This window comes from Rana temporaria, chromosome 1 (assembly GCF_905171775.1).
Source record: "Rana temporaria chromosome 1, aRanTem1.1, whole genome shotgun sequence".
Classification (NCBI taxonomy): domain Eukaryota; kingdom Metazoa; phylum Chordata; class Amphibia; order Anura; family Ranidae; genus Rana; species Rana temporaria.
The window spans coordinates 471975364-471987420 of record NC_053489.1 but is presented as its reverse complement, the minus strand read 5'-3'; the positions used below and the strand labels follow the sequence as shown (position 1 = coordinate 471987420).

The 12057-nt window shown below is 41.1% G+C and overlaps 1 protein-coding gene across 1 annotated transcript in view; it reads left to right on the top strand.

Annotated features, from left to right (window-relative positions):
• Positions 1-12057, top strand: part of ELOVL6 (ELOVL fatty acid elongase 6) — a 152501-nt gene that overhangs the window by 102075 nt on the left and 38369 nt on the right. Inside the window, exon 2 of the mRNA XM_040329251.1 lies at positions 11274-11405. Coding sequence (XP_040185185.1) covers positions 11274-11405 — 132 coding nt within the window. The remainder of the gene's footprint in view (positions 1-11273; positions 11406-12057) is intronic.

Here is a 12057-nt window from a genome sequence, read left to right as displayed (position 1 = left end):
TCGCTGATCACCGCCATTAGTAGTAAAAAAAAATTATTAATAAAAATGCAATAAAACTGTCCCCTATTTTGTAAACGCTATAAAATTTGCGCAAACCATTGGATAAACGCTTATTGCGATTTTTTTTACCAAAAATAGGTAGAAGAGTATGTATCGGCCTAAACTGAGGAAAAAAATAGTTTTTTAGATATTTTTGGGTGATATTTATAATTGCAAAAAGTAAAAAATATTGTTTTTTTTTCAAAATTGTCACTCTATTTGTCGCAAAAAATAAAAACGACAGAGGTGATCAAATACCACCAAAAGAAAGCTCTATTTCTGGGAAAAAAAGGACGCCAATTTTGTTTGGGAGCCACGTCGCACGACCGCGCAATTGTCAGTTAAAACGACGCAGTGCCGAATCGCAAAAAGGGGCCTGGTCCTTAAAGTGGAGTTCCACCCATTTTTTTATGTTTGTCTGTGCTGCATGCTGTAATCTCACAGTGGTCAGATTGGACAATTTTTATTTAATTTGTTGCTTGTAAATACCTTTATTTTGTAGTCCTTCATTACTTCCTCCTCCTTATTTGCCTAGGCTATTTGCAAGGGTTTCTGGGATAGGCATCATGTTTCCCAGTAGTCCTTGCAAACCTGACTGAAACCTATTACATTGCTTGTGCACTGAGCATGTGCGAGATATGCAAAGCTGAAATCCAGGAAGTCATACAGTCTGGCTTCATGATGCCCACACTTAAGATGGCCACGGTCTATTTCTAGATTATAAACTATTTAAATGCTGTAACAACCTAACAAAACGGACCTTAGTTTACAGACTAACTTTACTAGAATATATTAAGCTTGTGTATTACAGGGGTATTTATATTTAAAAAGTGAAATTGTGGGTGGAACTCCCCTTTAACCTGCATATTGGTCTGCGTCTTAAGTGGTTAAAAGACTGTCGTTTCATAAAGTATTTTTTTATTTTTCAATTTTTTTTTTTGTACATAATGTTGTATTTGATTTATGCAGCGACGGCTGCTTAGCTTAGGTGCTGCTCGAGTTACTTACATTTTAAAATCCTTTTCCAGCTATCCCCCCCCCCCCCAAAAAAAACCCTGCAAGACAAAGGCATAATAAGCTAGTATGCATAGCATACTAGCTCATTATGAAATACTCACCTTAGATCGAAAGCCCCCATAGTGGTCCCCTTACACAGCTCCGGCCGGCGACATCGCTCCCGGAGTATCGTGGGCTCCGGCACTGTGATTGACTGGAGCCACGATGATGTCACTACCGGGCATGCGCGTGGGAGCCGCCTTTAACGGCACACTAGCTGAAGCAACGGACGAACCGCATGAACCTTTGCTTCAGTGCGCATGTGCCAATGATGGCGGCACATGCTGATACAGAGAATATCTCCTAAACCATGCAGGTTTAGGAGATATCTGGGGTAGCTACCGGTAAGCTTTATTATAGGCTTACCTGTAGTAAAAAGTGGTCTGTAAGGGTTTACAACCACTTTAGTGCTATATAATTTTTGGAAGTTAGAAGAAGGCAAAAAACAGGGAACCCTCTCTGGATTAATAGCCCCAAGGTTAATATAAAGCCTAATGTACAGCCAAAATTTTACATTATACCCTGATTTTTTCAACAAATAGAGAACATTTAAGAATTCTATGAAATGTTAAGGCACTCTATATCAATGCATGAGTACACCAAGGTTAGATTGAAAAATGTAGACTTCTTTTCTGCTAAGATAAACATATGAAATATATTCAAAGCACAAAATGCCATGTAGAAAAATTGAGTATAGAAATAAGAGACACCCATCAGAAGACTGATTGATATAGCACAAGATCTGGGCTAAGATATTAGCAAGACCTTGGAGCATGCAACGTTAATGTAAAAGATAAGAAATTCATGAATAATGCAGCATTTGATGGGAAACCAGCACCGAGATTTAATGATAAAGGTACCTTTTCATTCACTTTAGGAACACGTTTTGCAACATCAGAATCTCCAAACTGAAATGTAAAATGAAGTTTAGATGTAAATTTAACTTTTTAGAATGAAAGTTCACACTGTTGGCCTATAATAGATCCAATTTGCTAACTGATAGATGAGCACATACCTTGTGTTACAAGACGCCGGAGAAAAATTTCTAGAGTGACTGTGATTGGGATAAGGATGGTGGAGTGCTGGATTTGCCAGTTTGTGGTAGAATGCTATTGTGTGGTATTAGACTTGTCTTTATCCTGAAGTATCAGAAGGTTCTAACCTTTAGGATTTGGGATTTAAGTATCCACCTTCTTTTTTTAAAAAGTTAAATGGAAAAAAAGAAGGTGGATACTTAAATCCCAAATCCTAAAGGTTAGAACCAAGGTTTAGATCTTGCTGAAGGTATGAACAGCATTGCGAAATGTAGGTGTGTTCAAAAAATTGGCATAGCGTTGTAGTTTGTAGTGTCACACAAGCCCCTCCCATAACAAACCTTCATAATCCATTTAAGAAATAAGAGAAAGGAAGGAAGCCACATTTTGGAATCCAAGCCTTTGCTAAATTATGTGTTCTATCCAATGCTATAAAAGCAAATGGCATAGTTATAGAATCTGGTGTATATTAACCTTTTTGATGAGATTCCAAGGAACCCTCATAATCCATTGCTTGTGCAAAGTTCATAAACACAAAATAGTATATACAGAATAGAAACCGATAGGGGCTAAGACTATTAACTAGTATAACTATTGCCAGAAGTTGGTGGGAAGGCTAAGATGACTGATGGCAAATCATATGAGGTCCCAACCTACTAATAATAATGATCTTTATCCAGCTTTTAAAATCCATCATTTCAGCTTCCCATCTGCCTTCTGACATAATCATTAGCTTGTCATAACAGTAGCAGGAAAAATTGCCCCAAGGTTGGCGGTCTCAGTGGGAGCAAAAAATGCCTTATTGTTACAGTCGGTGAGAGCAAAGCATGCCCCATCGTCGGTGGGAACAAAGCATACCTTATCATCGTGGAAGCAAAGCATGCCCCATCGCCGGTGGGAGCAAAGCATGCCCTATCGCCGGTGGGAGCAAACCATGCCCTATTGTCGGTGGGAGCAAAGCATGCCCCATCGTCAGTGGGAGAAAAGCATGCCCCATCATTGGTGGGAGAAAAGCATGCCCCATCGTCGGTGGGAGAAAAGCATGCCCCATCATTGGTGGGAGAAAAGCATGCCCCATCCTCGGTGGGAGCAAAGCATGCCTCAACATCGGTGGGAGCAAAGCATGCCCCATGGTCAGTGGGAGCAAAGCATGCCTCAATGTCGGTGGGAGCAAAACATGCCTCATTGTCGGTGAGAGCAAAGCATGCCTCATCGTCGATGGGAGCAAAGCATACCCCATGGTCGGTGGGCGCAAAGCATGCCCCATCGTCGATGGGAGCAAAGCTTGCCCCATCCTCGGTGGGATGAAAAGGATGTCTGAGATGCTGGGAAGAAAGAACACAACAGCATTAGTGGTGTTGCTAGTTACTTATTCGAGGATATGCGCCATGTCCTACACCATATCTTTTGACATTACTGATGACATTGATGCAGGACCATCAAGCTGAAGATGCTTTGCCCCAACAGCTTGCTTTAACTCCCTGCCACTTTGTTTACTGGAACCCTAAAAATGCTGCTACTTTACTGGGACCCCAAAGAGGGTGAGGGCCTTGGGCTATCGCCTAGTTTTCCCCTAACTGCAGGCCCTAGTTGGAGTGCAAGTGAATTTCTGAACACAGCAGGACAACCTGCTTGAAATTTCTGGATTTGGCACACTTGGCAAAATATTCTTTTGTAATTACGATGCCTCTACTTTCCTGTATGACGTTCCTTAAATTAATGAAATATGTACTGCATACTGTTTTAAGGTTTATTCTTTTTGTAAAACTTGATTTTCTAATAAAAATTGTTAATTTAAAAAAAAAAAAAATCTTTTGAGAAGTCTGCTACTCTACATGTAGTTTCTGTGGCATGAAAGTAGAATGTAATTTTTTTTCTATATGCTTGTTAGCTTTATACAAACATGAACAAACAGTTGGTCAGACTAGGCAATATCTGTCTTACATCGGCCTCTGTTAGCAAAATGTTTTCAGGCTTGTATAATCAGTGATCTCAGACTCTTCTAGCTGTAGTTAAAAATCTTGTTCGTGTCCAATAACCCTTTAATCCCTTATTTTTAAGATTAAAAGCATTGAATGGAACAAAATCTAGCTTTCTAGGAGCCTGGATCAGTGGTAATCTTTGTTGCTGCTAATTTCCATTCTATACTCCTTGAATGTATTACACTGCTCATCTCAGCAAGTAAATGGGAGAGATTGATTGATTCAGCAGATGTTTCCTCTTGGCAGGTACACTCTAGTTACTAGAAAATAGTTTTCCTATATTCTTTCTAAGAATGTCTAATAGTGTTGCTCAGTTGCTGCTTTCTTGTAAGGCCCCGTACACACGACCGAGTTTCTCGGCAGAATTTAGCCAGAAACTCGATCGGAGCCGTATTCTGCCGTGTACACTTTTGGCCGAGGAAACCAACGAGGAACTCGTCGAGCCAAATAGAGAACATGTTCTCTATTTCCTCGTTAGTCAATGAGGAAACTTGGCTCGCCGAGATCCTCGGCGGCTTCACAAGAAACTCGACGAGCAAAACTATGTGTTTTGCCTGTCGAGTTTCTCGGACGTGTGTACGGGGCCTAACAGAGTATTTATACTACAGCACAGTGGTGACTGGTGCTAAAAAAATTTTGGGGTCGCAAACAAGCAGAAAAAAAAACATCAATTGCAGCCACTGTGCCCATCAAGCCCCATTGTCCTAATCTTTGGTGCAGTGGATAGAGCCAACAGACGCATGACATAAAAATTTCAATTATGCCCATCCATCCTGCCCCAAGGGTGGTGGAGGTAGACCCTTTCCCTCTTTTCTAGCTGTATCACGGGAGCTTTCCACCATGCGACCTCGCTCGCATGAAGGTGGAAAGCTTTTGCGAGGAGGAAGCGAGACAGCCGCCGAGGGACCCCAGAAGACAGGGTTAGGGGACACTCTGTGCAAAACGAGCTGCACAGTGGAGGTAAGTATAACATGTTTTCTATTTAAAAAAAAAAAAAAAAGTTTGCCTTTAGTGTTTCTTTAAAGCTGTTATAGCTGCAAAGGGTGGGCCAACTCAATATTGAACCCTACGGACTAAGACTGGGATGCCATTAAAGTTCATGTGTGTGTAAAGGCAGGTGTCCCAATACTTTTGGTAATACAGTGTACATACACACAGTTTGCTAAACAAATTTGGTAGGAGTAGAGCACATGGAATACCTTAGCAGAATTATGATGTTCTTTCATAAATCAACGAGCAGGTAGGTGACACATAAAAATGAAAACTAAAAAGGTGTTGTCACCCTGTAGGTGTGTGTGTAGGTGAATCATTAGAGTGATTGACCAGTATTACTATTTTTTGCAGGTAAAATATTTCACATAAATAGAATATTTTATATTTTGTTTAGCATTTTCACATCATTTGGTTTACAGCAGTGTCTGCTATTCAGTTTGTTTTCTCTTTATTAAAGTGATACGGAGGTATGTACAAATGTATCTTGTTAGGATCATTATGTCAGTCTTCTAAGTGAGTAGTGGTGTATCCTGACCTATGTGTGACCTGCAATTCCTGAGGTTTTAGCCTTCTGTGCTCTATGTTGTCAGTCTTGATATCTCCAGTTGCACTTTTATTAATGAAGTGGGAGTACAGCTGTTATCATTTCAACAAAAAGTACTATTGGCACTTCGCTTAGCTTAGTATTGGTGCCAAGTGCCTAATCAGCTGCATACGGAGGACTGCCAAGAAACTGACACTGCGAATATTTAGCAAAGAGGCTTAAACTTTACATCTTGACATGTGGGTTGAATCTACTTCTTTCCAACTGCAGATGACTGTCTAGTGGAGCTTCTTCGTGTTACTTCTTACATTTACACAAACACAGCTGTTCTTGATCTCTGCCAAGTGCCATCCTGACTCATTTACTTACCCTTTATCTCCTTTTCCTTTACCAATATTTTACAATGAACAATATGAAAGTGAGTTTAATTTTTTTTCAAATTTGAGTCAAATTTCCCAGAATATTGGTACATTTTCATATAAGGTGTGTGCTTTCGGTACAGAGGTGTAACTAGAATCTTCAGGGCCCCAGTGCAAGAAACCATAAAGAGGCCCCACCAGGGGCATTGCTAGATCTACAAAAGATCTGGGACTAGAGCCCATAGCATCGAAGTAAAGAAAGTTATACACATGTATATAATATACATGTGTATGTGTGAGTTATATATATATATATATATATATATATATATATATATATATATATAATGTAGCACTACCCCCGGAGGAGCTGCTGGTTGTTTTGGGTGGCACATTTACCTCATGGCTCCCCTGAATTCCTAGGAGTGAATGATGCGTATTGCATTTGGTAGAAGTAAAGGAATGTCCGCAACAGGTGCTCTTTGCTGTGCTCTTTATTACCCAGCCAGGTAAAAACAAAAAAACGTGTGGTGAGGAAAGTAAAGTTGAAGAAGAAAGGAGAATAGCAAATTCAGGCGTAATGATAGGGAAACAGTCCTGCTCCCAAGCGTAACACTTCTCTGCGCCTCTCCTGCCTGAGTGGGATTAGTGTACCCGGACAGGCCTCTCTCACTGACCTGCCAGCCGGAGTATCACTCAAACATTTGTAGGATAATATAGAAATAGAGAACTCCAGCGCTGTCTGATAGACTGGGGGGGGGGGGACTGCAGCAGCACCTGTGGATCTGATCCTAACAGAAAAAGTAATAATAATGTGAAGTATGGTAGCTGCGCTGTGGGGGAGGGAATGGGAAGGTGGAAGTGAAAAGGGAATGAGAAGTACAGGGATCGTGGGTGAACTTAAACAGTGAAATAAAAAATAAAAAATGTAAGGTATCTGATGATACTACAATGAACAATACAGATGACAGTGAACAAACACCTATAATCCTGTAAAGATTTAACAGTGAAAATACCAAGTAAAATGGCTACTACATATACAAATACCAAAAATAGCATAAAATAAGTGGAAAAAATAAATAAAAAAGCAAAACTTTTAAAAATCACACATGTGATAAAGTCCTGTCCATAAATAAGGATCAAATCTAGCAGTCCAGTAATTCCTCCACAGAACAGTGTCTAGATAAAACACCTCCACCAAAATTGCAATGTGCACAAATGAAATCTTCAGTGATGTGCTGGCAGCTCACCTCACAGCTGCTTATGCAAAAAGCTGACCAAGATCCTGAGGTGTCATCACTGAAGAGGTGTTTTATCTAGACACTGTCACATATACCAAAAACGTAAATGTATTTTATTGGGATTTTATATGCTAGACAACACAAAGTGACACATAATTGTAAAGTGGAAGGAACTTGATAAATTTTTTATTTTATTTTTTTTTACAAGTAAAAATCTGAAAAGTGTAGCGTGCATTTGTATTCAGCACGCTTTTCTCTGGTACCCCTAACTAAAATCTAGTGGAACCAGTTTCCTTCAGAAGTAATCTAATTAGTAAATAGAGTCCACATGTGTGTAATTTAATCTCAGTAAAAAAAAAAAAATATATATATAAAGCTGTTCTGTGAAGCCCTCAGAGGTTTGTTAGAGAACCTTAGTGAACAAACAGCACCATGAGGGCCAAGGAAAACACCTGACAGGTCAGGGATAAAGTTGCAGAGAAGTTTAAAGCAGGGTTAGGTTATAAAAACGTATACCAAGCTTTGAACATCTCACGGAGCACTTTTGAATCCATCATCCGAAAATGGAAAGAGCAGGGCTCAAGTCCTGCGGGAACGCGTGGGAACGAAGTTCCTGCACTTTTTTCACAGCAGGAACTCAGTTCCCTTTGCAGGACTAGAGCCGCCGAGCCAATCCTTCACTAAGTGGCGATGCCCAGCTCGAGTCACTGTCAGGGGCAGGCGAACCTTAGTAATCATTTATGTTACTGGCCGCTTCCTGTATATGGATTCATCGGGTAGTGTGCGGGTATTCCGTCACTTCCTCAAAGCAAGAAAGTTCTTTTTAAATCCCGCGATAACTCGCGGCAGACCTCCGCAATGTCTCCTGGGAACAATGACAAAAGCTCCCAGGAGACTTTGCAGCATTGAGGAAGTGACGGAATACCCGCACACTACCCGATGAATCCATATACAGGAAGCGGCCAGCAACAAAGGATTACTAAGGTACAGTGGATCGAAAAAAGAAAAAAAAACACATGCGGTTTAGTAATTATGCATATGAGCGTATAATTTATTTATTTTTTTGGTGGGGGAGTGGATCTTGGGTGGGAGTTCCCACACTTTTTTCCCCAGGACTTGACCCCTGGGAAAGAGTATGACACAACTGCAAACCTACCAAGACACGGCTGTCCACCTAAACTGACAGGCCGGGCAAGGAGAGAATTAATCAGAGAAGCAGCCACGAGTTACCCATGGTAACTCTGGAGGAGCTTTTAAAAAACAAATTTGTTACACTTACCTGCTCCATGATTTTGCAGAGAGCAGCCCTGATTCTCCTCTTCTTGGGTCCCCCATCTTTTACTTTTGGCTCCTCCTGCATTAAGAGTGCCCCCATAGCAAGCCACAAAGTATAGTATAGAGTGCCTCTATAACAAGGTAAAAAAAAAAATTGCTTTAAGAATCACTCACTTCCTTCTCCTGTACAGGTCTATGTGTCTCACAAGGCATTGCTCCTCACACATTCACAAGTTCTCAGGCACTTATTGATGTGTATGAACGGTGTTCTGAGCTGTATGTACATAGCTCCCAACTGTCTCTCATTTCAAGGGACTGTCCCTGATTTGGAACAATGTTCCTCTGTCCCTCATTCATTTGTCCCTAATTTTGGTCTGATCTATAGAGTGTTTTCCAGCCCTAAACCTTTCATTTGATTTCTAAATTGCTGCATTTGTAAATTCCAAAAGCCAATATAAAGGAATAGTGGTGGTAAAAAAACATGTGTGTTTAACCAATCTTTTTTTTGTTTGTACAATTCTCCTTTAAGGGGACGTGGCAAGGGGTGTTTCCTATGCCCGCATACTTTTGCTGATAGGTGTCCCTCATTCCCATCTCAAAAAGTTGGGAGGTATGTATGTGTGCTGCACTGTGTAAACTGACATGTATGGATGATGTACTGCGATCTATGGGGTAGATTCACGTACCTTTAGGCGGGCGTAGCGTATCTCCTATACGCTACGCCGCCGTAACTTTGAGAGGCTAGTTTGGTATTTTCAAAGATTTTGCCGCCGAAGTTACAGCGGTGTAGCGTATTAGGGCCGGCGTAAGCCCGCCTAATTCAAATGTTGAAGCTGTGGGCGTGTTTTATGTATATTAACTGTGACCCCACGTAAATGACGTTTCGATCAAACGGTGCATGCGTCGTCCGTGGACGTATCCCAGTGCGCATGCTCCAAATGACGTCGGCAAATCGCCATGCTTTCGACGTGAACGTAAATTACGGCCAGCCCCATTCATGGACAAGTTACGCAAACGACCTAAAATTTGAAAAATTAGACGCGGTTCCGACGTCCATACTTAACATTGGCTGCGCCATGTTTTTGGTGGTTTATCTTTACGCCTGAAAACCCCTTACGTAAACGGCGTATCTTTACTGCGACGTCCAGGCGTACGTTCGTAAATGGGCGTATCTAGCTGATTTATATATTCTAGGCGTAAATCAGCATACACGCCCCTAGCGCCCAGCGTAAATATGCTGTTAACATACGACTGCGTAGGAGACTTACGCCGGTCGTATCTTAGCAATATTTAAGCGTATCTCAGTTTGAGAATACACTTAAATATACGACGGCGGGGATTCGGACTTACGACGGCGTATCTACTGATACGCCTGTCGTAAGTTTTTATGAATCTACCCCTATGTGTGCTGCACTGTATTTTCTGATATATAAACAAATAATACATTCTGTATGCAGGCCAACTAATCGATTATGAAAATGGTTGACATCTATTTTTATAATCAAATATAATAGATTATGTTGATTAGTTGTTTCAGCCCTCAAATAAATTAATGGTTTCAATCTGTGATAAAAACAGAGGTTTTAGTTGCATAAATTTGTAAATATGTGGTTTGTGTAGTCCTGTCCCTAACACTAATTTAAACAGATGTCCCATAATGGGACATTATTTAATGAATGGCAGATATCCTGTTACACATGCATTGTCTGTTTTCCTTTACATAATCCACATTCATACATCACTCCGTAGCTGCTCTATATACAGTAGTTAGTCCCACCCTTTTTCTTCATGCTTTAGGCTGCATTCACACCTAGGCGTACAAAATCGCGGCGTTTTGTCCCGAGAATTGCGGCGACAAATTGCGGCGTTTTGTACCGCGATTTGCGGCAACAAAACGCCGCGATTGTGAATGCAGCCTCACCCCCCCTATGGAGATGGTTCACATCTCCTATGCCGAACGCCGAAAGCCACCTGAAAAAAAGGTCCGGGACTTTTTTTCAGGCGGCAGGTGTAAGGCGTTCGGCGTGGAGATGTGAACCATCTCCATAGAGGGCAATGTGTTTTCATCCCTCCAGCGTCTCGGTCACTACAGGCGACAAAACGCCTAGGTGTGAATGGGGGCTTAGTCATCCGTTCATCACATGTACTGTATTCTGTTGGAGCTAGACATAATAAGATTTTTTTTGGACCTATTTGATGATCATCTGTTAACGACACCTCAAACGCAGTTCGCAAACGCAGTGCAATCAGGTTCAGTGCCACTCCAAATAAGGTACATGCATGCGGTGCAATTTGAGCCCATGTAAATAGCACCACACTGAACCACATATGAATGCGCTGCAGTTTCTGTGTATTTCTCATGCAGTGTACAGTGTGAACCGAGCCTTATCCTTGCACAAGTTTTCTATAAAAGCTCTATAGAATGTCATTTGGTTCGGGTCACAGTCTGCTAATTCTACTGAGAATGTAAGTTACAGCTATCTTGCCACAACTATATCAGTTATAGAGGTCACACATGAAGTGCTTAGTCTGGAAAGACAGAACAGCAGGTATGCCTGGAAGTAGATTATTCCTTAAAGCTGCTGGGACCAATAGTTTCTTACAGCGCCTGATGGCTATATACAGTATATGTTATGATTTTATGAACAATGCTATATTTTATCAGCGTTGGTTAGATGATGGGATACGGATACTGAAATTATTTTGATGCTGTCTTACAGTTTTTTATAATATTATTTTTTTTCTTTCAGGAAGAAATCGTTTTTATTTTCCGCATTGTACGCTGCCTTTATATTTGGTGGTCGGCACCTAATGAAACAACGGGAAAAGTTTGAGCTAAGAAAACCGCTCGTTCTATGGTCTCTCAGCCTTGCTGTGTTCAGGTATAAAAAGTTTAACAATCTATCACTGGGATTCTGATTGGGTTGGGTGGGGGTTGTCACTAGGATGCGAAAAAACCTAGAACAAACTTGGTCACCAAAACTGCTGTTAAAACCGCTTGCAGGCTGCGAATAGTGGGGAATGGCCAAAATCATTCTTGAACTCGATTCATTCTTCTCTTTCTGACTGATTCCTCTGTTGCATCAACTTAAATTGTTTGTCCCTTTAACTCTACCATTTAGAGTGGAAATAAACTGAATTATTTTCAACCAATAAACTTCAACACTTGGTCCAGCCCCCGGGATCACTCCTCTAAAATGTTTCACCTAATAGGCTTAACTCCTCTATGAGCTGACTATAAATCAGGGGTGTCATCGCGGGCCACATCAGCATTATGGTTGCCCTCAAAGGGCCTGTTGTATCTGTAAGACTATATACATTTACACAGGGCTCTTTTTTTTCTCAGAGAATAGGTGCAGGGACTCAACCCCCCTCCCCTCTTTGGAGATCCAGATTGAACAGTGGGCGTGGCCAAATTGAACTAACCGCGGGAGAATCCTAAAGGCGAGACCATGTGCTGAAGCTTGTCGGATGTTTAAAGTTTTGCCTGTGAAGACATCATCAGTGTGCGGTTTTTCCTTTGGATTTTACTGA